The sequence below is a fragment of the Seriola lalandi genome, unplaced genomic scaffold, assembly GCF_002814215.2.
Source record: "Seriola lalandi dorsalis isolate HSWRI2012SDOR001 ecotype SW California unplaced genomic scaffold, Sedor1 jcf7180002053898, whole genome shotgun sequence".
NCBI classification, from domain to species: Eukaryota; Metazoa; Chordata; class Actinopteri; order Carangiformes; family Carangidae; genus Seriola; species Seriola lalandi.
Genome location: NW_019524451.1, coordinates 668,127 through 691,449, shown reverse-complemented (window position 1 = coordinate 691,449; position 23,323 = coordinate 668,127). Strand labels below are relative to the sequence as shown.

Below are 23,323 nucleotides of genomic sequence, written 5' to 3'. Positions count from 1 at the left end.
GTTTTTGGCACTACAACACACTAAAATAAAACATAGTATATCCAGACTACACTCTAAACTCCAGCTGAAAGACATTGAACTTTAATACATTAGTAAGTGAAAAAAAAGAAAAATCCTATCTGCTCTTCCCAAACATTGACAGGAAATCACGAACAAACCAGTCCAAGGGCATGAGAGAGCTTCTTCGTCATCCACATGCTATGTCATTAATTTACGTTTCCATAGCAGGCTGTGCTTTCCTGGCACAGATAAGTATGCGATGTGCATGTGGGGGATATGCAGACAGGAAAGACTTAACAAATGATACGTTTATTCCCTCTCAAGCACATCAGTTTTTAATAGCCGTAAATGTTTATGCGTAGATACTGATGACTCACAGCTTCAGTCTTCAGTAAATTTCAATTTACTGTTGTAATTTTCTGTTTGAAAAATATGGCTGCAGATCTTGACTGTGTGTTGGAGCTACTGTGTATGAATATTAAATACAACCAGTATTATTGTCTCTGCTTCTGGGTTGATCTTGATTTATTATGTGTTGCAGTGAAATGGTTTTCTGTGCTCCTGATAAAGACTGGAGATAAATACAAATGCACTGCTAACGCTGCAAATTTAAGACAGGTTTATTTCAGGCAGTTTTACAAATATGGTTGTCACCAAGTGCTTTACAGAAAACTAACGACACAAACACAGATATAAACACGGATAAACAAAACAATGTGCTTATAATTATGTACTTGATGGCTGTCGCAATAAAAAGAGAGAGAATGTGGGAACTCCTGAGACCAGTGCAATTTCTTTTGAGGCGCGTCCTGGAATTAGTTACAGTGACTCCAGTGTCCAATGTGTTGTCAGGTATTGCACAACTTTTCACTTCAAGTCTAAACAAGTGAACTATGCTAGATGGTGACCTCAAAACAGTTAAAGGAAGTTAAATTTAACTATTTGCCCTATCTGATTTCCTTAAACAAGGTCAGGTCAACGCTGAAACAAGTTTCTGCCCTGGATTCTGTTTCAAAAGTTTGGGCAGGGTTCATTCACATTCATCACATACTGAACAAAGAAAAGAAGAAAAAAAAAGATGAGCTCAATCTAAAACCTGAGCCTACCATAGTTTTTGTTGATTTTGTTAATAGTGAAGAGAAATAATGGTGAAGAGTGGAACGATACACAAATCAATTCACTTCACAAAACATCAGTACATTTGATAAATATGAACATTTACTGAAAATATGGTGTTGCCACAAGTGGGGTACCATAAACCATTTATGCTACAATCTAATGTGAAATCCAATCAAGTTTTTAGAAAGAAAGAAAGAAAGAAAGAAAGAAAGAAAGAAAGAAAGAAAGGAGAGAAAAATTAGGTCTTAGTTCATTAGAAATGCTTTTGTTGAGCCACAGTCTTTATTACATATCACAGAACAACTGCAGCTTCTTCATGTTCCCTATAAATGTCACTCCCCTCAAAGCTGGAATGAGTCAAACCTGTGCCATCTTATAGAGGGGAGTCAGTTCAACATGTATGAATGCGTCCAAACAACATATGATCCTGTAACAGCAATTTAAGACCCCTCAGAGAAACATAAACCTCTTCATATCTTCAGATCGTCTATTCTAGTCTTGTTGTTGCTGTGTTTGGCACTGCGGCCAGGCCTGGCCTGCGTAGGTGACCCAGGGGCTGATCCTGCTCCCTTCTTTCCTTTCAGGTCACATTCCTCTGGCTTGCTGCTGCTCCTTTCCACCGCCAAGTTGTCTTTATTCTGTTTGTAAGCCGCCTTGCTGTGGTATGGGTGGAACGATGAGTCTGTGCCCTCGGACAGAGGGGAGAGGTTGTAGCTGGGGACGGGAGGGTAGGCAGCCTGGACTTGGTGGTGCCCGTGGAAGTAGTCGTCATAACTTGGCACAAAGGGCACAGCGGTATCACTGGGCTCCTTGGAAATGCTCCCAGTTGACTGTTCACCTCTCCTGAAGATGATGCCCTGACGGCACTTGGTGAAGCCCAGGTGGTAGATTTCTACGAGGTTGAGCAAAAGAGACACGCTGGCCACCCCCAGCATGAAGATGATGAAGATGGTTTTCTCTGTGGGACGGGATATGTAGCAATTTACCACATTGGGGCAGGGCGGTCTATCGCATGTGTACATGGGCCTCAGCTCAAAGCCGTATAAGAGGTATTGAGCCACAATGAAGCCCACCTCAAACAGGGTTTTAAAGATCACATTAAAGACATATGTGCGCAAGAGCTCCCCCTGCAGACGCACTCTGCCCTTCTCGTCCCTCACCAGAGCCTTTTTGTGGTGACCATCCACAATGAGGGCCTGTTTGTCCGAGTGATGCGCATGTTCCCTCTCCCTCTCTTTCTCCTTCTCTCTGTGCTTTTCCTCCATCCGCACCAGATGGAGGATGTGCCCCAGGTAGATCAGCGTAGGCGTGGACACAAAGATGATCTGCAGCACCCAAAAGCGGACGTGGGAGATGGGGAAAGTGATGTCATAGCAGACATTCTCGCAACCGGGCTGCTTGGTGTCACAGGTGAAGCCCGACTGCTCGTCGCCCCACACCTTCTCTGTCGCAGCACTCAGGATCAGGATGCGGAAGATGAACAGGACGGTGAGCCACACCTTCCCCACCACGGTGGAGTGCTCCTGGGCTTTTTCGAGAAGTTTTCCTAGCAGGTTCCAGTCCCCCATGGCTGTGTGAGCTCAGACCTGGGACTACACAAGCATTGAGAAAAAGCTCAAATACAAAAACACTTCATTTGATTTTCCATGATCAAAATAAAAGTAAGCTGCCATGTAACTAACAAAGTTTACTCTATTTGTTAAAATGTCTTACCAAGTTCAGCAGAGCTCAGACCAAAGGAGTCTCTAGGGAGCCAAGTTACTAATGTTCAACCGGGGGGACTTTGCTGCCGAGCAGGTAGTGGCCTTTAACGTGTGGACGCAGACAGGATTATATTTACTTTAGGAGGGTATATATTTGGCAAGTGTGGACAGGGGAGGAAGGCAGTTCCAGTCATGATTCTGCGGCTCCTGGCCTTCATGACCTGAGCCACGGCAACCTGATCCACACAAAGTGAAATCAAACCCCAGGCAGATGTGGTAAGAGTGCGTATTAGAAACATTTGAGTAATGTCGGTACTGTCAGTTCCTGTAACACATTATGTTATAAATATATTCTGCTTTTGATGGATTACTATACAGTGGCATGACACCAAATTCTGCATATGCTGCTGTGAGGGAGAATGAATTCTGATAGCTACTGAAATGTGGCAGGTGAATTGATGTTTCAGGAGCCGCAACTAAAAATCTGTCTAGTCTTTTAACAACTATATTGGGTTGTAATTTTAACAAAAGTATTTTTTCCAGTATTAAACCTCTCAGAATATGTGATCTTGCTGTCAATCTGCTGATAATGATATGACAAACATTGCTAGAAAAAAATAAAGAAGTGTTTTTTTTCCACACTCTTGAGTGTGGAAACAAGGAACTTCTAGTATCATGTTCCCACACAACACAGCTGTAAACAAACTACAGCCTTTGGCCACAACATGTACCTTAAGTTGTCTAAAGTTTATGTCTAACCTGAAAGAGCAAATACTTCAACCCACACAGACGGCTAAAGAATCACACAGAAAGTCATATTTACTGGTTAAACCTACCTTGTCAGCTTATACATCCCCTGTGGTGAAGCACTACATGTCTTTGAGGGTCCATTAGGCCGCCCTGCTCCGCTGACAGGCCTCAGTGCAAAGCTGATCTTCGGGCCCCCGGCAATGCCCTTGAATGGACAGGAAAAGTGGACTCCTGCTAGCTACAACCTCGGCCCACACCAGCAAACCCACTGACTCAGTCTTCTGTCTTCAAATACAGCTCAGGCAGGAATCAGGATCCAGGCCCTGGGGTCCTCTACTGACCACAACACACACACACACACACACACCGGATGCGCTCTCAACCATGTCTGGCCTGCCCTCCCACAAACCCCGACACCTCCCGACCCCATGGTTAAATTTGGCACAGGGCAAACTCTCTAATATAAACTATTAGAGCCCCTCTACTCGCTTGTTACAATGAGTGACAGGGCAGTTGGCCAATGGTGTTGTCTGGTAAGTCTGTCTGGCCACAGGATCACAAGTGCTCCTGGTGTCTAAATATAGCACGAGGGTCTCTCCTATCATTGGGCATTCAGGGGGGTGATTTGGAGACGAGTTGCCATTTGCATCCTCACACAGTTACAGGAAGGAGGTAAGTCAATACAAAAAAAAGTTCCGTTTCATAATATCAGTGACATGGGCCCCACTTGTGGATACTAAAATGGAAAAAACTGCTTATATATACTTTCCTTTGAAAGAGTTCATGATTTTATCAATTCCCTTCAACCCGTTCAAAAGAAAGCCAAGGAAAAAAAAACAATCAGTTGGATGAAGTGCATTTGTCAAATTATCAGGCAATTTATTTCTTTATATTACATAATGTACACACAGTATAGAGTTTCGACCCATTGTATATTTTATCTGGATTGTTTACCTGGATGTAAACTGATAATATGTACATTTAGGCATATGAACATAAGGGCTTTTGTATGCATTACAGTGTGTATAAAAACAGGTTAACTTCATGACATACCAGCGTATGGGACATTACATTTTCAGGACCAGAGAGATACTGAACAATATACTATGCAGGGTAATGTTAAGGAAAGCAGGTGCCATCTGTCAAAGAGTGATGGGTCTCTGTTAAAAAAAAAGTAGGTCAACCTCAAACATTTATCAGAGCCAACTGGAAAATAACTTCAGACAGAAGCTGCAACGAAGTAAGTAGGTGGTATTTACAACTGCATACAACGTTATACAAATCTACAGACATATGTACAGTACTGGGATTTACAATATTCTAAAAGTGACCCAGCAGACAAGTGAAGAAGAGGAATGAACAACTGTAATTTTGCCATTTCATGAGTTGAACATAATGTGATATCTTCCAACAGTACCTGAAAAAAAGTCCAGGAAGGTTTACTGACATGTCAAAGTGAGGGCTTGACTTTACCTTACTTTTGGGATGTAGATAATTCTGATTAAAAGTGTTAAAAAGTCAGAATGTATAAGTGTTTGAGGGAAAATTGTAGTTCAAATTAATTTTCTCTCCTTGTTACATTGGCTATATAATATCTAATGGCAGTTATCCACAACTGGACAATATTTCAAAACTTTCTTTGGTTTTCTAGCACCAACTGTTATATCTCCAGAGCAGAATGCTAATTTACATAATAGTTATTACTGTCTGCCCATAATCAATCATAATCACTGACAATAATCCAAGCATTCTACCACTGGATTAAAGAAATGGTACTGTTCCTAATAGTCATTTCACTCACATAAATACACTTCTCTCCAATACTTTACACTAGCTTTTAAACTGGATTAAATATGATACATAGTAGTATTATTTTTTATCTAAATGAAAAAATCAACTTTCCTATCCAGCATTTTAATCTTTACAGTAATCTCTGCTTCTTTTCAAGATCAAGCCATTGTTTTTTGCACATTTTGATCAATTTACTAGAAATCACATATACTTAACATTACAGCTTTTAACAGTTAATCTTGTAAGTGTTTTTTACCTTTTGGAATTTTTTGTGCTCTCCAGGCTGCCAGCCATTTCCTTTCATTTCAGTATGGTATGGAAATCTATTCACGAAGACTTAATGCAACATCCTTAAGATAGTTTATTCATCTTTTTTGTTGTCAAAGCTTCATTTTTGTTGTAAAAGAAGCCATTGCATTGGAAGAATTTGAAAAATTTGTTGGATGGTGCATTCATGTGCTAATGAGAAACTGATATCCAAAAACTACAGTCGGTTTCCAAACAGCAGCCTTTATAATGCAAAAAATAAAAAATAAAAATATTCATGTTAAACATCTCATATCTATTTTATGTTTGTATTTTGGCCTTGGTTTACCTATGTGATAGCTCATAAATACAACTATTTTGGCTATCTCGGCTTCGAACAAGTACAAAAACCTGCCACACTTGCAAGATTTCATCAAATCCACACATTAAAGTGAACTGTCACAAAACAACTATAAAACTTTGACAAAAATAAATGGAAGCATGATCCTCATATTCATGGTTTGTTTAGCTCAAGCAATCATCCCACCTTGGCAACTTGGCAGCTTTTCATACTGAAATGCACGAAAGTTGCTTTAAAGGCCGAAAAAACAGACAAAATCTAACAAATTAAGGTGACTGACAATACTGTCAATCATGTTTGATTTGTAGTAAATGAGCTGAAACATGCAAAAATATTGGTATTGGCCATTAACCTTCGCCACTGGCTCCAAATAGTTTAGACAAGTTCCAACAGCAACTAACACTTGTGTCAGTAAAACCGATAAAGAAAAAACAGATGAATCGATAAGCGATTGATACAATACATAAATAAATGATCTACATGTTGACGCTGACAATGATCAAATATACAGTATATGTAACATTAATGCAACATGCTCCATTGGACGTGTGATTATTGTTGATTAGTTTAAAGGGAAATGGAAAGGCAAAGTCTCAGAAAGCAGAACACCTCTCACCCTTCTCAGGTGGGTTCTTTTTGGTCACAGTGAATTTAGACTTGAGAGAATGGTCTGCTATCAGCTGATTGATTTCATTTTGCCTATAAGAAGACAATCTTTGACTTATCCAAGCTACTTTGGACTCATCTTCAGAGCCTCGTAAGCACCGTTTGCAGGCCCTGCCTATGAGGTACACCACCTCGGCCAGATTAAGCAGCACACACACCCCAGACACTGCCAGCATGAACACAGTAAATATGGTCTTTTCTGTTGGCCTGGAGACAAAACAGTCCACTGTGTTGGGGCAAGGGTATGAGTCACACTTCACCAAACGCACCATCTTAAAGTCAGGATAGATCAAGTAGAAGATGTAGAGAAAAGCCACCTCAAAGATGATTCTGAAGATGATACTGATCATGTATGTCCACCACAGAGCTCCGGTGATCTGAAACTTCTGGTTCTTGATGTGTTCCAGGTCCTTGGGGCTGCCGCGGCCCGACCTCTTCAAGATCTTCTTGTCGATATGGCGGCGGTGGGCAACATGCATGGCCACCAGCAAGGCGGGGGTGGAGACCAGGATGAGCTGGAGCGCCCACAGGCGGATGTGCGAGATGGGGAAGAACTGGTCATAACACACACTGTTACAGCCAGGCTGTTGGGTGTTGCAGGTGAAGCCAGACTTCTCATCTCCCCAAACACTCTCGGCAGCAACAACCAGGACCAGAATACGGAAGATGAAGATGACCGAGAGCCAGATGCGTCCGATGCCAGTAGAGTGCCTATTTACGCCGCTGATCACGGCATAAAAGGTCCCCCAGTTCATTTTCGCCTCCAGGTCTGCACAAAAAAGGATAAATATTCAGTTATGGTTACATGGATGTAGGTAACGCCATCTCTCTAGCTCAAGGGCAACTTTTATTCATTAATGTAGATATAGGTAGATATAAGTACATTTTATTGAAAAGAAAAAAATCCTCAAAATGCCTCAAAAGTAGAATAATCTAATTAGCTAAAGAACATGAACCTTTGAGCCCTTCATATTTACACAATCACATTTGGAGAAATGGCTTATTAGGTTAAATAACTTAGCTGTAAACACTGTTGTTTTCCACAAACAACTTAGTAAAAGTCTAACTGTTGTAACATTAGTTTTTAGAGGTTTACCAGGCTCAGCCGGCGGTGCAAGCGGCGTAAGCAGCGCCGGGTCCAAAGATGACCATCTTGAGGTGTGGCCTGAGCATCAAGCTGGATTTGGCAGAGTAAGGAACAACAGACAAGAATTGCCAAGTAGCCCGTTGGCCGTATAAAAGCAGGGGCGATGGCTTACCAACATGCACCGTCACAGGACGCAACAAGTCGAAGCCAATTGCGAAACATTCACCGAGCCACGTGATCCTGTCACCCTGTATTAATACTCTACTCCCAAACTGACCTACAGTCCAGTTGCAGACAGACTGACAGACTGCCAGCAAATTTCTCCAAGGGTCCAGCAAGACATCCATCTCATTATGAGAATTTTTTTAAGATGTGAGAGATCTCATTGTTTGTAAGAAAGGCTATGGACTTGACCAGACTGCCTGATGAAAACTAAAAATGATCACACTCTTTAAAAGCTGATTCATTCAAATATGACTTACTCTAAAGGGTAATGATAATTTAAACAACATCATGCCAAGTATTTGTCGAGCCGAGGCACTGGGGCATGTCAGCCATCACTCACATAAAGTCTGACCTCACTGCACACTGAATGTTAGTAGAAAAATAATGAAAATGACAGAACACATATTTTACCTTCAGCTCTGGTGGTACACAAAAATGTGTACAAAACAGGTGGAAATGAATGAAAATATTGTCTTTTTTAGGAAGCCAAAAGGCTGGACTGAGAACACCCTGCGTTTGGAAAATGCTAATCATTCCTCCGCCACTAGCCACTGCCCTGCACCGTAGCAGTCATATGCTCTTATATAAACTATTTACATACAATGGCAGCCTTTATTGGGCTGCAACAAGACTCTTTAGAATTCAGATCAAACGCCTCGATTTCCGCCTACCCCGGGCAAAAGAAGGAATCTGTGTGGACACAAAAGGCCTCAGCCTGCCACATTATTTATTGTGCTTGGCAGGGCAGGGAAGTGAAGGAAGCTTTTGACCTGAGCCACTGTCATTGAGAGCACAGAGTCACTCACAGGTTTGCAGATTCATGCAGGAAATATAGAAGCTTTTCAACTGTTACAAACACTAATGGAATGGAAAATGAAAGTCAGTCTAATTGAAAATTGTATATGCAGGATTTAATTCAGACCCTTTAAATTTGTTTTCAGACATCTCAATTTTGTAACATTCAAAACACTGCATTACTGTAAACTAGGCATGTAACTGTAACTTCATCAACCAAAAGCTTTGATAAACTATAAATACAGTGTATTGTATATGAACAACAGTTTTCGACCTGATTTCTGTTTTTTATAATCATCTTGGCCTAAACTACTTTTGATTACCAAGTACCTTTCAATAAAACTTACTTCCAATGTTTTGATCTAATCATGAGTTGATGACATCTATTTCATGATATGCAAAGGAAAAATATCCATCCATTTGATTTAACCCAAATTTTCAGTTACCTACATTTATCTCTGCCATCTGCTATATTATACAAGCCTGATTATGAATGAGCTAATACAGTATGTTAACAAATCTACATATTAACAATGATGAATGCAAACTCAATGCATAAATAATGTTGTGAAATCATTATTCTTTATATTTTGATTTCTCAACTTGTTCTGGTCAAACTCCTCCCTATGACAGTAGAGACAATTATTTACAGTAACAACAAACACAATGTGGTCATTTGTCATGTACTATCAGATGACCTACAGCAGTTCACTATGCCATGAGCATTTCTGCGTCACTTATGACAGATGTAGTGGGAGGGTTTGCGTGGCCTGGTAATTCTTTGAATGAACTAAACCTCATTTATATTCTCTCCAAGATAAACTACACTACAATATAGAGACACGGGGCACACAGTTATAGATCTTTTATTTTTTTACTTTTTTTTTTTTTTTTTTTTTTATACACACACACAAACAAAATAATAGATTTGCCATTGTACACAAACTCGATATTAAACAAAAGCAAGATGGTTCTAAGAACGATTATTATTGAAAGAAAGATATATAAAAATGAAATAGGTGGGTAGATAATCTGACTGAACTTGCATTATCTCGTGGCTGCAATAAATCAGGACCTGAGACACTTCCCTGTTCCCTGAGAAAGGAGTACAAAACTTTGTCTGAAAGTGGGAGGATATATTCAAAATAAACCACCACAAACCACAACTTGGTATAAAATATATTCACTTTCTTATCACTGCTAAGAGTCATAACTTTCTAGACTCTAAAATAGGAATTTTTATATAGAAAAGAGCAAAACAGAAATTCTCAAGTTCAAATAATGTTACAAAGCACATTAGTTTTAGACTCATGTTCACTAGACAGTTCTGTAGTTAAGAGTGCATTGAAAGACTTAAAATACACAAAAAAGCTCATACATACTTAATGTGTACCAATGCAGTGAATGTCTTTTTAATTTTATTTAAATATCCTTGAAGTACCTTTATACTGCCAAGTGCCAAACACAGCAGTTTGTCAGTGTTTACTAAAAGTCTTTTGTATGTTCACTCATACACACATGGTCCATTGAAATTAAATAATAAATTCAAAGCTCTCATTTAAGAATCATTAGATGTCTCAGTGATTAAGATTTTGTCAGCTGTATGCAATCTGCTTTTTAATTTGACCACAACATGGGTTGTTTGTGAGAGTTCTCAACAAAACAACCAGCATTTACTGCTTTCACAGTTACTTCTTACTTTGAGTGTAGCAAGAGATGAGGTATTTCTCCCAGTCAGAGTCCTGTTTTCTCATTTTAAGTTGAACAGTGCCTAAAAAGTAAAAGACAAGATTTTGAATTGCAAGGCAAGTTTATTTGTATAGCACTTTATCATATATAGGAGTAATTGAATGTGCTTAACAGAAATAAAAGAACCATAAAAATAGAAGTAAAAAGCATAAAAGAAAACAGTATAAAATAGATAATATCTCAAAAAAGTGCAAGATTAAAAGATTTGATGAAGGCAAAGGAGGATAGAGTAGAGCAGTTTTTAAGCTTCTTTTCAAAGCCAGTTACGGTTAGGGCAGATTTGAACTCCATTGGGAGCTGGTTCCAGTAGTGGGCAGCATAATGGCTAAAAGCCATTTCACCCTGTTTAGCTTTAACTCTGGGCACCACTAACTGACCAGCGTCCTGCGGATCTTAGAGACCTATGGGGCTCATATACATGGAACATTTCTGAAATATATTTAGGGCCCAGGTCATAAAGTAACTTATAGACAATAAGTAAAACTTTGAATGGAACTCTGTATCTGACTGGAAGCCAGTGCAAAGACCTGAGAACTGGAGTAATATGCTCTCTTGTCTTCATTTTAGAAAGAACCTAAGCAACGGCAATCTGAATGACTTGTAGCTGTCTAATGGTCTTATTGGGTAAACCAGTGAGGAGAGCACTGCAATAATGAACACAATGAAGAGAGCTGCTATGGTCACACAAAGGCTACACTGCCACCTGCTGTAGATGCACAATTTAGGACAAACAACGTCCAAACTGTAACTGTACTTACTTCTTTTCATAAGACCAACATTCTTCAGTTTGTTGTGTTTTGCATGTCCATTTTGGGCCAGTCTCAAAGACAGTGATGCACCCCTCCTAAAATGAACATTACAATACAATTATATGGTTAACACTTTGTGTTATTACTATCTTTAAAACTATACTCATTATAAAAAGGTCAAGTAGTCAAACACTAGACTACTTCTTAATTCAGCATAATACCTAATTTGTACCATGACAGCCAGTAATATCAAGTAAAAAGTCACTTTTGTCACTACAACCAAGATTCAGATGCATCATAAAATCCTGGTGACTTGTTTATTTTGCAATTAACAATTCTTTAATTCAAAATTTACAGTTCACCGTTAGTTCACTGTTTCAAAATGAAGTACCTCATAGCTCCAAGCTTTCCCTTTTCCAAGAACAGCTCGACTGTAACTATGGGCCCCTGCGGGTAAAGTCTGGCATAGAGTGTCCTGTTGTGCACCATCGCTTTGAACCAGCCCACTGCCTCCTCAGACCAGTCTCTCCCATTCACAGGCGTCACCTGAGGGAGGGAGGAAACGGACACAAAATACCATGAACTGAGATAATTCATTTCCTTTATCAGTGAGCAATAGATAAGGCTGTGACTAATCATGTGGACAAATGCCAATAATTGAGTCTACACTCTCACATCAGAGTGTAGTGTATTAAACATTTCCATGTATGCAAATCCTGAGAGGGATAATCTGCACGCCTGTCATGGAAAATCTGAACATGTTCATCAATCAGAGGTTTGTGTGCTAGTTTACATACACGTGGAAAATTACAAAGCCAACAGTGCTACAATGTCAGCAGGAAACTGCTTACATTTGCCAGTGACACCTGTACAGCCTGAAGAGGAAGGACGGCCATTTCTGGGGTCAGCTCCTTGATGTTCAATAGTGACAGGCAAGTAGTGCCACCAAGGTCCAGCATCTTCACCTCCACCTTGATTGATGTCTCAATCCCAGCACCATCAGTGGAATTATTATCTTACATTCAAAAGACAGAGAGCACAGCAGGTTAAGTTAAAAATACAGTATGAAATTCCCAAGTGGCTACAGGAAAGCAAAGCGACGCTGCTACCATCTAGAGGTACATATTTGCAAAATCATGCCAACACACAAAACTAAACCCACCTCCACTTACACCACATATCTTCGTCACCTGAGCCCTACACCATTGTTCTTGCTTAGGGAACCAACACATTACTTGGGTTCCAATGTTTGGAATGCAGTTCTGCTCAGCATATGAACTACTGGCTTTCCAGCTGCTGCAAATAAGAGAAAAAATAATGACAACCAGAAACATGTGGATTATTAAAAAAAAAGGGAAAAAAAAAAATCTACAAAGAAAGCTGTAATGAACAAAAAGAGATAAGTGGCTCTTTAAGTTCTGTAAATGTGATCAGGGAATCAGTGAGGGTTGAGAAAAGCTGAGAAAAAGCAGACAAGAGATTAGAATCCATACTGAACGACTTACTCTGTGAGAAAGGCTTGCAGCTTCATGTTGGAGTCTGCGTGTTGGATGTAGAAGTTGCCTGGGCTAACAATATGAGACACCACAACTTCAGTCTCTTCAAACCTCCTGATATGGAACTCGGGAATGGTAACACTATTGACCACTGGTGTTTTTGCACCAGCAGGATTGTTCTCTCTTTCAGGTTGTGAGCACTGGAGAGTTTGGGGTTTCAGGTAGATGTTTACACAACAGTTTTGAGTGGTTACATTTTGGCAGTCTTCATTTTTCACTGGGATGTTGTCAGAGTGTTCTTGTTTTACCTCTGTGAAGATGTCTCCAATATCCCACAATTCAGTCTTTGTTGCAACTACACATGTGTAGGTCAGAGAACCACTTGACTCCACTCTTTTTACTCTGAAGACTGGGGCTTGGTTTTCAATGTCTGCACACAACGTTTTCTGGGCTAGTCCTTCCATCACGCCGTCTGTCACAACATGCCTGAATTGGAAGCTTTGTGTTTTGATGGTGGGTGACGTTGACTGTGGCAAGCCTGAAGTGTACGTGCTTTTACTCCACTGCATGACAGCGACCTCCAGTGCACCCGTGTTTTTAGTTTTGGCTCTGAGGAAGTGCAGCAGCTGAGAGGATGTTTGTTTTTGGTGTTGCACCTGGACATCTTCCTCCCATCCCCAGCCTATTAGTGGGGTTATTTTCATGGGTTTAGGGTTACTGATTTCTGGGAATATAGTTTGTATTGGTGGTAGTAATATCAGTGGTCTCTCTGCATTACTCCTGGGACTCTGAATAAGGGCAGGTGGCAGAATCACAGGATCTGGTTGACCTTTCTCCTCAGAAATAACAGCTTGTTCTTTTTCTTCAGCCTTTAAATGACTGGACAAACTTGGAGTCTGAACTGTGTTATTGTAGCTGGGTGAGATGGTGCAAATCATGTCATCCTCCTGGACCGCTGCAGGCTGGGAGATGAGGAAATGTTTAAACTGCTGAAGGGACAGTGTGGCTCCAAGCACCTGGACTGCTTTTGCTATGGAGCTTGCCATAAGCCCATTCTGCAACATGGGCCCAAATTTGAGAACATCTGTCTTCAGGAGTGGCTGAAGTTGGTTTGTTCTCACTCCATTTTTAACAGCGGGCTGGACACAAACTTGTGGCTCTGTAAAGATGAGAGAAGCAGCAAGAAAGAGTGTTTTGTTAAATGAAATTGCACTGAAAATCTTTTCCTAAATCACACCTTGGACACCTGTGTAATTCTGGCAGTAGACAAGGCATTTTTAAATTTGGTAAATTTGTCTTCAACATGGATAACTGTCAGATTAGCAGCTAAAATGATATTATTACTTCTTGACTTACCAACTATTAAGTCCTTTAATAAAGCTGAGAGCTTGTCAACAGCTCCACATTTGGTATCCAAAGCCTTTGCAAGGTCACTGAACTCACAGGCAGGAAAAGATGAATTCAAGAAACTGTGGACTTCTTCATAGGCCTGAGTGAAAAAAAAAGGACAAAAAAACTTGCATCAAAGATTTTTTCTTTTTAGAAGTTTTTTTGTTGAGCATATTCGTTGATAGGCAGAAAACCAGCCAGAAAAACAGCCAGTTAACAATTTAGTAATAACTTACCAGACAGCTTGCTTAACAATTGGAAATACTACTAATCAGTAATGAATGTAAGCATTTGCAGCTCTGGCAAAACTTACATGCAATTTTCAAACAACAGTGTTTTGTTTAATTAAAAATGACTCAACTTAATTAGCTAGACAAATTATAATTCACCTGAGGCAGATTTGACCATGTGGTCTGTGCGCCTGCTAGCTAGCTAAAATAGTCCGCAGATATACATTAAATGTAAAAACGTATGAACTGGTGTTAACATTACCTTGTTGATGAAGCTGCGAAGTTGTTGTTCAAGAGTACTCCTGGCGTTTTCCAGCAGAAACAGCTTGTAAATCAACTGCACCTTCTGAGTGACGAAGCAGGGCTGCGGCAGGCGGGGGACAAGCTGCTGCTGAGAAGGAGCCATGGTCGACGGGGAGTAAGCGCTGCAGCTGTTGGTGCCCGAGCTCTGTCTGCGCGACTGCTGCTAGCTAATGTGGTGAGCTAGGTGTGTAGCCAATTAGCTGTGTAGGCTAACCAAAATGTGACGACGTTGTTACCTGTTAGCACCTTTGAAGGTTCTGTTTGAAGATAGTTTAATGCATCTGGGTCTGGGAAGTTATCACAGTGCAGCTATTTTCTTTTTCTGTCTCTCTGTCTTCTTGACTTCACCGGTTTCTTCTTCCCGCCTCGGTTGTCAGTGAAAAGTTTCCTGCTCTTACTTCAGCGACAAACAGCCGCTGGACGACGAGGGGCCGCTACCTGCCATGTTGGAAACTCCGGTTTGTGTACAGCCGAAGTAGTTATCTAATTTGTTGGGAAGGTATGGTGTTACGTAAATATTAGTGGGTGTCCTGCTCTTTTTTTAAAGCAGCCTCACTGGTTGTGTGTCACCTTCCAGGACTGCCCCCCTCTAAATGGATTTTGATGGGACTATTATTGGATGGCCTTTTCCTGGTGCAGAGGGCTGGATGAAGAATAATCAAAACACCAATCTCGTGTAAACAGTGTAGATCATGAGCTGTAAATGGAGAGAAAATGTGAAGAAAATCAATATAACCTGTCCATGGGTAGCCTTTATTTCAGTGTTTCTGGGTTTAATGTAGCCCACCATTTGTTAATTATCTGAGACTGCATAAACAAATTAAGACTGCTTCCTACAATAATCTTAACTAGGAGCAGCCAGGCACCTCTGCTGTCATGGATGGATACCTGAATGGGCCTATGGGACACAGGCCTCATGGGCCTGATAGGGACAATGGGCCCCTAAGGCAGGCACTCTGTTTTTCTCTACAAAATACAGCTTCAAGGTGCATATAAGCTACAGCAAGCCTACATTAGAATTGTGTAAGTGACAACTCAGTAGCTTTCCTGGAGTATTTTGTTTAGCATCCTATTGAAAAATGACATATCTCATAAGAAAAATACATATTTTCAGCTTCCTGTGATAATATGGTTAGGAGGATGTCTGTATTATGGAGCATGGCACCATATCTTTTCTTGAGTGAGTCTGTATTTATATCAAGAGTATGTTGGTAGAAGGAGCACAATGCATTTGATAATAAAACTACAACTACAGGTCAGCATATTGTTAAATAGAACATAGAGCAAAAACAGAAAATGAAAGCAGAACAAACAGCTGAGTGCTGAGATAAGTAACTATCAAGGAATGAGTTTACAGCAGAACAGATAGAACAAAGAGGATTTTATTCTGGATCAAACAAGATGTATGACTTTTGCTAAATTTGAAGAAGAATATATCATGGATGTAAGATAAAAATGATGTTTTCTTAGCATCAGGTTTAATTGGGCAAGGATGGCAATCCTTTACTTGTATGGATGAGGTTTATTGGAAATACAGTTACCCTAGAGGGACTGACAGTGATACAAGTTTTACTGTGCTAACAGTTCATATGCTGTGCTAACAAACAAGCTGCAGCTGATATCTAAATGCCAGCTACCATTAACTGCCAAGTAGAAGAATGAATACAATTTGCTACTTGCATTCCTATGGTTTTACACATAATACTATACACACAGTGTTCTTTTCTTTGAGTGCTCTTTGTTTGAACTTGTCAAGCTGCTACTTGATCTAGTACCTAAATCTTGTGGGTGGGGCAACAAAGACATTTCCTACAGTTATATTGCTCAAGAGCTAGATTGATAGGCATCCTGGCTGTTTTGATACTAATGTTGGGATCACATGCCTGGCTCTAGCCAGTGGACAAAGTGGTAATGGGCGTAAGAATTGCAAAATGGCACTTGCTTGCATCAGTCTAAAGGAGAAAGTTGAGTCAATAGGTAAACAATAAGAGAATTGCTCAACAGGATATCCTGCAACAGTAGTTTCTCCCTGGTGTACCCAAAGCTACTTGCTCAGACTGTAATAAAATCTTCAGAATTTTCAATATCTATTCATTTCAGATGCATTTTACACTACAATGCCATAAGGCTTTTGCCTTATGGCATTTTTTAATGCAACCCCCCCTCCCCCTTTTGTGTGGATCAGCAGTGTGGGATAAAATTCAAAGCTGATGCATGTGTTGTTAGTTTAACTTCATGCTAATGATCATGTGTTTCACAGAGGGGTCTCATTTCCTTGAAGTAGTTGATCCAAATTCAGTCAGATTTATTGAATGATAAAGCAGCACACACTGAATGATAATAGTCTTCTTCTACTCAAGATTTTATGGGATTCAAGTTGATCAGCTAAAAACAGACATTCACAGAAATCAAAGTTCTTCCCCTCTGAACCTCAGTGCTTTATTTTGCTGATATGGAAATGGGTGATTCATATTCTAAAATCAAGATTGACAACATTTTCTGATTATTAGATAGAGCATATTTATTATTAGCCTACAGCATGCAGCAGCATTGCCACATTTACCACTTTATTTGATAACAGTCTCCCAGGGTCAGATCCACACAAATTATACATTACAAAACACAGATAGCTGCAGATAGTGATATTAAAAATGGATCGTGTGTATACACACTTTCAAATAAGTTATATTTATTAAAAAATATTTACATGTTTATACAGAAACTCTTACAAGGTGTTGTATTGAATTTTTGAGGAGGTCAGTCTTGATTCTGGGAAGATTGTGCAAGGCTTCATGGACGTCATAAAAATTTGAGCCAAGGTTAAAGTTTTAGTTGCAAACAAACATTTCACAACGAAGGATGGGGCAAAAAGTTCTCGGGCTGATTAGTGATTTGGCATGCACTGTAACCAAACAGCTTGGGAGTCGAAAAAGCCAATTTCAATCACAACATCTTAGCTACGCAGGTCACACAGCGTGATACGTGTCTGACAGACGAGTAATGTGAAGAGAAGTGAGAATAGATCCATGTGTCTGATTATGTTACTGCATTTACTTAACCGAAAGTCTGCTTGTTTTTACAGCCTAAGCAGCCATTAAGCCACACTTCTGTTAATGCGTCATGCAAAGTGAAATTCACAGGAATTATGCTTCAGTTACTCAGGTCTGCTCTCCAGTTTCTTACTGACTGTTTTTGGTTTGCTTACTTTATGTAACCCATATGTTGAGCAATGTGGAAAAGAAACCAATGACAATAGATTTTAGATTTCACACTAAAAATGATTTTTATCTGCAACACAGCTTCCTGCTAAATATGATGAACACTGTTAATATGACAAATACAAATAAAACAATGATGAATATTTGTCCAAAGTGAACTTCCTGTGCTTTTCTGTGAAACAAACAATACACCAAAGAGCTGTTCAGATACTCTGTCATCATCATCATCATTTTACTATCATCTGTAAAGCATTCAGCGTCTCTGATATCAGCCAGTTTTATTACCGACTCATTTAAGATTCTCAGCCATTTACTGTCGCAGCAGTTAAAATAATTCCCACTAATATACATGAGATTAAGGTGATCAGATAAATTATGAATCAAAGAAAGGTTTAAAGACACAAAGTGGTTGTTTCTTATGTCGATTTCTCTCAGAGGAGAGCAGCTTAAACTGCTGGGAATAATATCAAGATGGTTGTTGGATATGTCCAGCTGAGTTAATGCTGGCATACAGGGTAACGACAGATCAGAGCTGGTCATGTTTATTTCACTGATAATCAAGGACTGAAGAGTTTCCTGCACACCCTCTAGTGCACCCACATGCATTACCATGTGTGGATTTCTTGCAAGATTGAGGGAAACCAAAGAAGTTTCCTGAAATGTGTTTGGATGAAGCATTTTTATCTTGTTTTCTTTAAGACTGAGGTGTTTAAGAGTTCTTAACTGCCCGAAGGCAACACATGATGTGTTGAGATTTAGTTGCTGTGCTGATTGAGAGCTTCCCAAATGGTCCATGAGAGCACAAGGCTGCACAGAGTTGTCTTGTAGATTTAATTTATCTATTTGTGTGAGTGCATTGAGAAAGAGCGGGGAAATAAATGCAAGTCCATTGCTCTGCAGCTCGAGGTGCTTTAAGGAGGGAAAGAAAAGCTGCCGACGGATTTCTGAATCACTATAATTTCTAACGTTCCAGATAATATTTCGCAGACAGTTGTGACTGAAGTTCAGCGTTTTTAAAGAGGAGAGAAGGCTCAACGTCTCCAGTGGGAAAGACCTGAAGTGGTTATAGCTCAGGTCAATGTAAATCAAGGGCATCTGCCTCCAGTTTGCATGTAGGTTATTTTTTCTAACTATTCTCTCATTTGTAATCTCATTATAAAGAGAGTTGGCCTCTGATACCATTGTAGCCTCTGAATTTAAGGTACCAATCATATTATTCTGTAAATGAAGATACCTCAAAAAGTTCCTTTTTGGAACAATTGGGAAATAAAGGAGTTTGTTGAAACTCAAGTCAAGAGTTTCAAGCCCATACACCTGGTCATCCTCACGTGTAATAAAAAACTCCACTGAATTTTGACTAAGATTTAGATATTTAACTTGATGTAATTTAAAATCACAGATACGTTCAAGGTTATTTTTGGCCAAGCTTAGCTTCTCTAGATTGGTCAATGGTTCGAATGTCCCCTGTTCTATCACTGATATCAGATTGTCATCAATAGTAATGGTCCTCAGACCTTTACTCTCCTTGAACAAGTTGTGTGAAAGTCTTGTCAAAGCATTACCGGTCATCTTAAGTTGATCAAGAGAAGGTTTGTTTCGAAGGTACAGCTCTGCTGCATCATCACTCAGACCGTTCATTGATATATCCAAACTCCTCAGTCTACTGATGGATTGGAGAGCTTTGCTGTTACTGCCAAGGTTGTTGTTCAGCGCATTTCTGGACAAATTCAACTCTTCAAGTTGAGCCAGATTTTCAAAAGCCCCCTCGGAGATGAGATCCAGCTGGTTGGAGCTCAGGTCCAGCTGCTCCAAGTATGGCAAAACAAGTGTGTGCAACTGTCTGATGAAGTTATTGGACAGGTCTAGTCTTCTAAGTCTTACATCCAAATCCAAGGGGACAGAATAGAGGCTCTGGTTGTTCCACGACTGCTCCTTGAAATGAAAGGAACATTAATCATAATCAGAGAGTGAACCATGGAAACCAAAGTCAAACAATCTTAGCAGTATCTAAGATCTCAAAACCAGTAATTGTGCAACTTTATAGACTAAAATAATTGAATAAATTGCAACGATTTTACACATTTTGCACTTAAATTACCCATCTTGAGCCTACCTTTGGATCATCATAAGTCAGTCCAGTTATATAAATGTCCTGGCTGAGTGACCAGAGAAATAGGAGATTGGAGAACATATGTTTGACCATTCTCCCTCTGCTGCTGCTTCTGCTGCTGTTAAACTGCACAGTATCACTACTGTTGTCAGAGCTCATATACACACTCACACACACCCTCTTATAGCCATGCTTCATAAAAAAAAGGGAGAGAGAAAACAGCTGTGGACACCAGATAGACACTGTGGATACTATATTTAGACAATAAAGGCTTTGCCACTGATATATCACTTTCAATAAAGCTTGAGAAAGCATCTGAGTAAGGACTTTCTAATTTAGATAAAAACAGTTTTTAGAGCAAGTTGGTCATATTTCTGTGTTAAATGTAGTCTATTACACAGATAAATACATTTAAATCAGTTAGGGATTCAAATACCAATTGAGAATTTGTTTACACAAGGGAATATTATCCCATTTATTACAACTTTATCATGATATACCAAAGCATTTACAGTATTGAGATTGCATGTTAACCAGGAAAACACCTCCTGAGTGATATAAATTTATACCTATATTTGTTCCTGACATAGTCTAAGGGAAACGGAAACCATTCAAAAATAGATGAGGAACAAATAAACAGACAGTGTGGAGGTGGAGCTGGAGGGAAGCAGCTCAGCAAGGTATAAAGAGACATGCAAAAATAGACTGATGAAAGGAGGTGGCACATATGAACAATGCAAAGGGACAGGCCCAGGTGAACTAGCTGAAAGACACACTTTAACACTTTAAGGCAAAAGAATTTTAAAAGTAGCTTGGTTCAAAAATGAAAAAAAAAACAAAAAAAAAACCTGACCGATGAGATGGGCAGTTCATTTAAAAAGTCGATTCTGTATTTTCCAGAGATTAATAACAGGTTCCTGCAGTCTTCCTGCTGCTGTCACTCAGTCCTTTATCAGCACGCCTTCACACAGCTCAGTGTCAGCTTCCCACTTCCTGAGCTGCACCGGTTATCTTCTTCATTCTGTCTTGTTTCAGTTTAACTGTATGACACCAAAAAAGGTCGAGTCTGCCTCCACTGAGATGACGGCTTGGGGCCTGTATGGGATCACCAGCTCGAGCTCATCGTTCTGATGCAGCTGCACAATACCTGTAACAGATACATGCTGTTGAAACAGATGGTATCGGGATAGACACAAGATAGGTGATGTTAAAGAGAAAACTGACATAAAGTGCCACAGTAAGGAGTTTTCATTGCTTCAGTGCTTCTTGGCATACACTCTACATGTCTCTCTCTATGTCTCTATAATGTCTAACATATCAATCCACAATCTCCCATAGGCTGAAATATGGTGACTGTGAAAATGATAAATGAAATTTTGGGAATAATGCAGCTAGCTTTCTTGCCAAGAGTTAGATGAGAAGATTGACGCCACTCACTTCTCTGAACAGTTATTGTGTGGTGCAGCCAGCTGCTGGTTAGCTTATTTAAGCACAAAGCCTGTTAACTGGTGGAAACAGCAAGTTTAATCAGTCGAGTTTGCTTAATCCATATAAAAACCAAAGTGTAACAATGACACTTACTTTTTACGGGGGTGTGTGATGTGCCAGCCTTTTTCTTGGTCTTGGCCTTAGACTCCAGGAAGTAACTGCTCTGGGCCAAGAAATAGTCTGGCACGTAACCACCCTCACAACCATGTGTTGTTTTTTAGACTTAAGTTTTGTATGTAATGAACAAATGAGATATCTAAGAGGTGCTGGCAGGTGGATTTTGTTAGTTTTGGACGGAGCCAGGCTTGGTTTGTGTTTCCAGTCTTTGAGCTATGCTAAGCTAACTTGCTGCTGGCTACAGTTTTATATTTACTGTGCAGCCATGAGAGTGGTGTCAATCTTCTATCTAAGTTTCAGCAAGAAATGCAAATGAGCATAAATTTCTATTTCTTTAATGCAGAGCAGCAGTAGTGCTTCACTGACCTGAAGTGTAGCATGTATTGGCAGGAGTTGCATCAGGCATCTCTTGCAGGCAGCGCAACACCTCTGTTGATGTCGTCTCTGCATTAGTGGAGCCCAAACTTCGAATAATATAACCCATAACTGTGCTTGGGCTTGTGAACAAAACCTGTGAATTAAGCAGAACATTAGCTGAAAAGCTGGAACAAATCAGATGTAATATCAACTTAGTTATGCTTGAGTTACAGTGACACAATACTTGTCCAAACACCAAGTAATAACCATCCTCTTGGACAACAATTCTGTTTTCCTTTTGTGAAATTGCATTTCCTTGCTGCGCAGAAACAGTCCAAGGGATCACTGTTATATTTCCTATGGGAAAAGGCAAGATACACTTATTCAAAATAATGGCAGACGTTGCGATGCTAAAGCCAAAGACTTGAATTTAGTTTTACCTCTCATGTCTGGCTGTTTGTTAGTGTTAGCAGTTAACTGCAGGAATGATGTTGGAGCTGGCAAGAGGGGGAAATAAACATAATACTTTAATTTTATTAACTTAGCATGTACTGTTTATGGTCTCACTACCAGATTAGACCGTAACTAATGGACACATTTTCAGTTCTCAGCTCCAACCCACCTCTGCAGCTGCCTTGTTCCCGTTTTACTCTCCTTGAAGACATCTTCAGAGAACTCTGAGCTTTTTGGAAAGTACTTGGCTTAATGTCCTATGAGAAAACAAAGCATTAAGAGAAAATTTATTATTGCAGCGTTATCTGAATACTCACTAATAGCATAAATCTCAGTAGTACAATGTCCAAGATGACTCCATCCTACATAATCAGTGACATACCTCCCTTGTTTTAGACATCTTGGCCATTTTCCCATTGACTCCCTCAGAACGTGGCTGATTTAATTGTAGAATTAAGTCCCCTTGGAGTTTTCGAAAATCATTTTCTAAAACACTGGCTCTGTGCACCAGGAAAAGACTAAGACAAAACATAAATGCCATTAGTGATAATAAAGCATTGTAAAGCATACCGAGACTTGCAGACTGGATGTCCTCAAGTTACTCAAATGGGTGAGGTCACACATGAGTTAACCCCGGAAAGCAATGTTCAGTTTCAAAACTAGTTTCTAAATGAGGAACTATCTCCTCTCTGCCTCTCAAGATGGATTTCATTTAGATTCTATGAAGATTATAGCCAAATTGCAATGTATTGTGAAACTTGCAGTCAAAGTAAAAGCCACGTTTTAATAAAGACAAAGGCCTCACTCAAAGAACATCATTTGTTCTTGTCAGTACTTGTGCCAGCAGAGTCCAATATGAAAGAGAAGTTTTAACCTTTTAAATCAATACCACCGGCTGCACAAACAATAAAGACAGACAAA

At 39.8% G+C, this 23,323-nt stretch overlaps 4 protein-coding genes across 8 annotated transcripts; all 4 read right to left on the bottom strand.

The window, feature by feature from the left end:
* Nucleotides 1–602: 602 nt before the first annotated feature.
* Nucleotides 603–3,771, bottom strand: LOC111652048 (gap junction alpha-3 protein-like). 2 transcript variants are annotated; one of them, XM_023402159.2, is made up of 2 exons: nt 3,659–3,771; nt 603–2,711 (listed from the first exon to the last, which is right to left on the bottom strand). In XM_023402159.2, exon 2 carries the CDS (start codon nt 2,685–2,687, stop codon nt 1,590–1,592), a length of 1,098 nt encoding a protein of 365 aa, XP_023257927.1. In that variant the 5' UTR covers nt 2,688–2,711; nt 3,659–3,771; the 3' UTR covers nt 603–1,589. The 2 variants fall into 2 exon arrangements, with proteins under 2 accessions (XP_023257927.1, XP_023257928.1); XM_023402160.1 differs by lacking the exon at nt 3,659–3,771 and adding an exon at nt 2,833–2,923.
* Nucleotides 3,772–3,870: 99 nt separating this feature from the next.
* Nucleotides 3,871–8,455, bottom strand: LOC111652049 (gap junction beta-1 protein-like). 3 transcript variants are annotated; one of them, XM_087172898.1, is made up of 2 exons: nt 6,587–7,405; nt 3,871–3,908 (listed from the first exon to the last, which is right to left on the bottom strand). In XM_087172898.1, the coding sequence occupies exons 1-2, from the start codon at nt 7,389–7,391 to the stop codon at nt 3,871–3,873; spliced, it is 843 nt and encodes a 280-aa protein (XP_087029024.1). In that variant the 5' UTR covers nt 7,392–7,405. The 3 variants fall into 3 exon arrangements, with proteins under 3 accessions (XP_087029024.1, XP_023257929.1, XP_023257930.1); XM_023402161.2 differs by lacking the exon at nt 3,871–3,908 and adding an exon at nt 7,733–8,455 and having other exon boundaries at nt 4,422–7,405; XM_023402162.2 differs by lacking the exon at nt 3,871–3,908 and adding an exon at nt 8,360–8,455 and having other exon boundaries at nt 4,422–7,405.
* Nucleotides 8,456–17,082: 8,627 nt separating this feature from the next.
* Nucleotides 17,083–20,349, bottom strand: LOC111652033 (transforming growth factor beta activator LRRC32-like). 2 transcript variants are annotated; one of them, XM_023402135.2, is made up of 2 exons: nt 19,991–20,349; nt 17,083–19,809 (listed from the first exon to the last, which is right to left on the bottom strand). In XM_023402135.2, exons 1-2 carry the CDS (start codon nt 20,300–20,302, stop codon nt 17,944–17,946), a joined length of 2,178 nt encoding a protein of 725 aa, XP_023257903.2. In that variant the 5' UTR covers nt 20,303–20,349; the 3' UTR covers nt 17,083–17,943. The 2 variants fall into 2 exon arrangements, with proteins under 2 accessions (XP_023257903.2, XP_087029023.1); XM_087172897.1 differs by having other exon boundaries at nt 17,083–19,803.
* Nucleotides 20,350–20,433: 84 nt separating this feature from the next.
* LOC111652012 (tumor necrosis factor ligand superfamily member 13B-like) lies at nt 20,434–23,012 on the bottom strand. The gene is made up of 6 exons (XM_023402100.2): nt 22,785–23,012; nt 22,572–22,659; nt 22,390–22,446; nt 22,194–22,306; nt 21,959–22,103; nt 20,434–21,134 (listed from the first exon to the last, which is right to left on the bottom strand). The coding sequence occupies exons 1-6, from the start codon at nt 22,968–22,970 to the stop codon at nt 21,019–21,021; spliced, it is 705 nt and encodes a 234-aa protein (XP_023257868.1). The 5' UTR covers nt 22,971–23,012; the 3' UTR covers nt 20,434–21,018.
* Nucleotides 23,013–23,323: the final 311 nt, after the last annotated feature.

Coding starts and splice junctions, on each gene's coding strand:
- LOC111652048 (XM_023402159.2), bottom strand. CDS start 2,687: ATGGGGGACTGGAACCTGCTAGGAAAACTTCTCGAAAAAGCCCAGGAG.
- LOC111652049 (XM_087172898.1), bottom strand. CDS start 7,391: ATGAACTGGGGGACCTTTTATGCCGTGATCAGCGGCGTAAATAGGCAC. Junction 3,909..6,586: donor AAAGAACCCACCTGAGAAGG/GTGAGAGGTGTT, acceptor TGTTGTGGTCAG/TAGAGGACCCCAGGGCCTGG.
- LOC111652033 (XM_023402135.2), bottom strand. CDS start 20,302: ATGCTTTCTCAAGCTTTATTGAAAGTGATATATCAGTGGCAAAGCCTT. Junction 19,810..19,990: donor TGACTTATGATGATCCAAAG/GTAGGCTCAAGA, acceptor TTTCATTTCAAG/GAGCAGTCGTGGAACAACCA.
- LOC111652012 (XM_023402100.2), bottom strand. CDS start 22,970: ATGCTTTACAATGCTTTATTATCACTAATGGCATTTATGTTTTGTCTT. Junction 22,104..22,193: donor ATTACTTGGTGTTTGGACAA/GTATTGTGTCAC, acceptor CTTAATTCACAG/GTTTTGTTCACAAGCCCAAG. Junction 21,135..21,958: donor CAATACATGCTACACTTCAG/GTCAGTGAAGCA, acceptor TATCTGTTACAG/GTATTGTGCAGCTGCATCAG.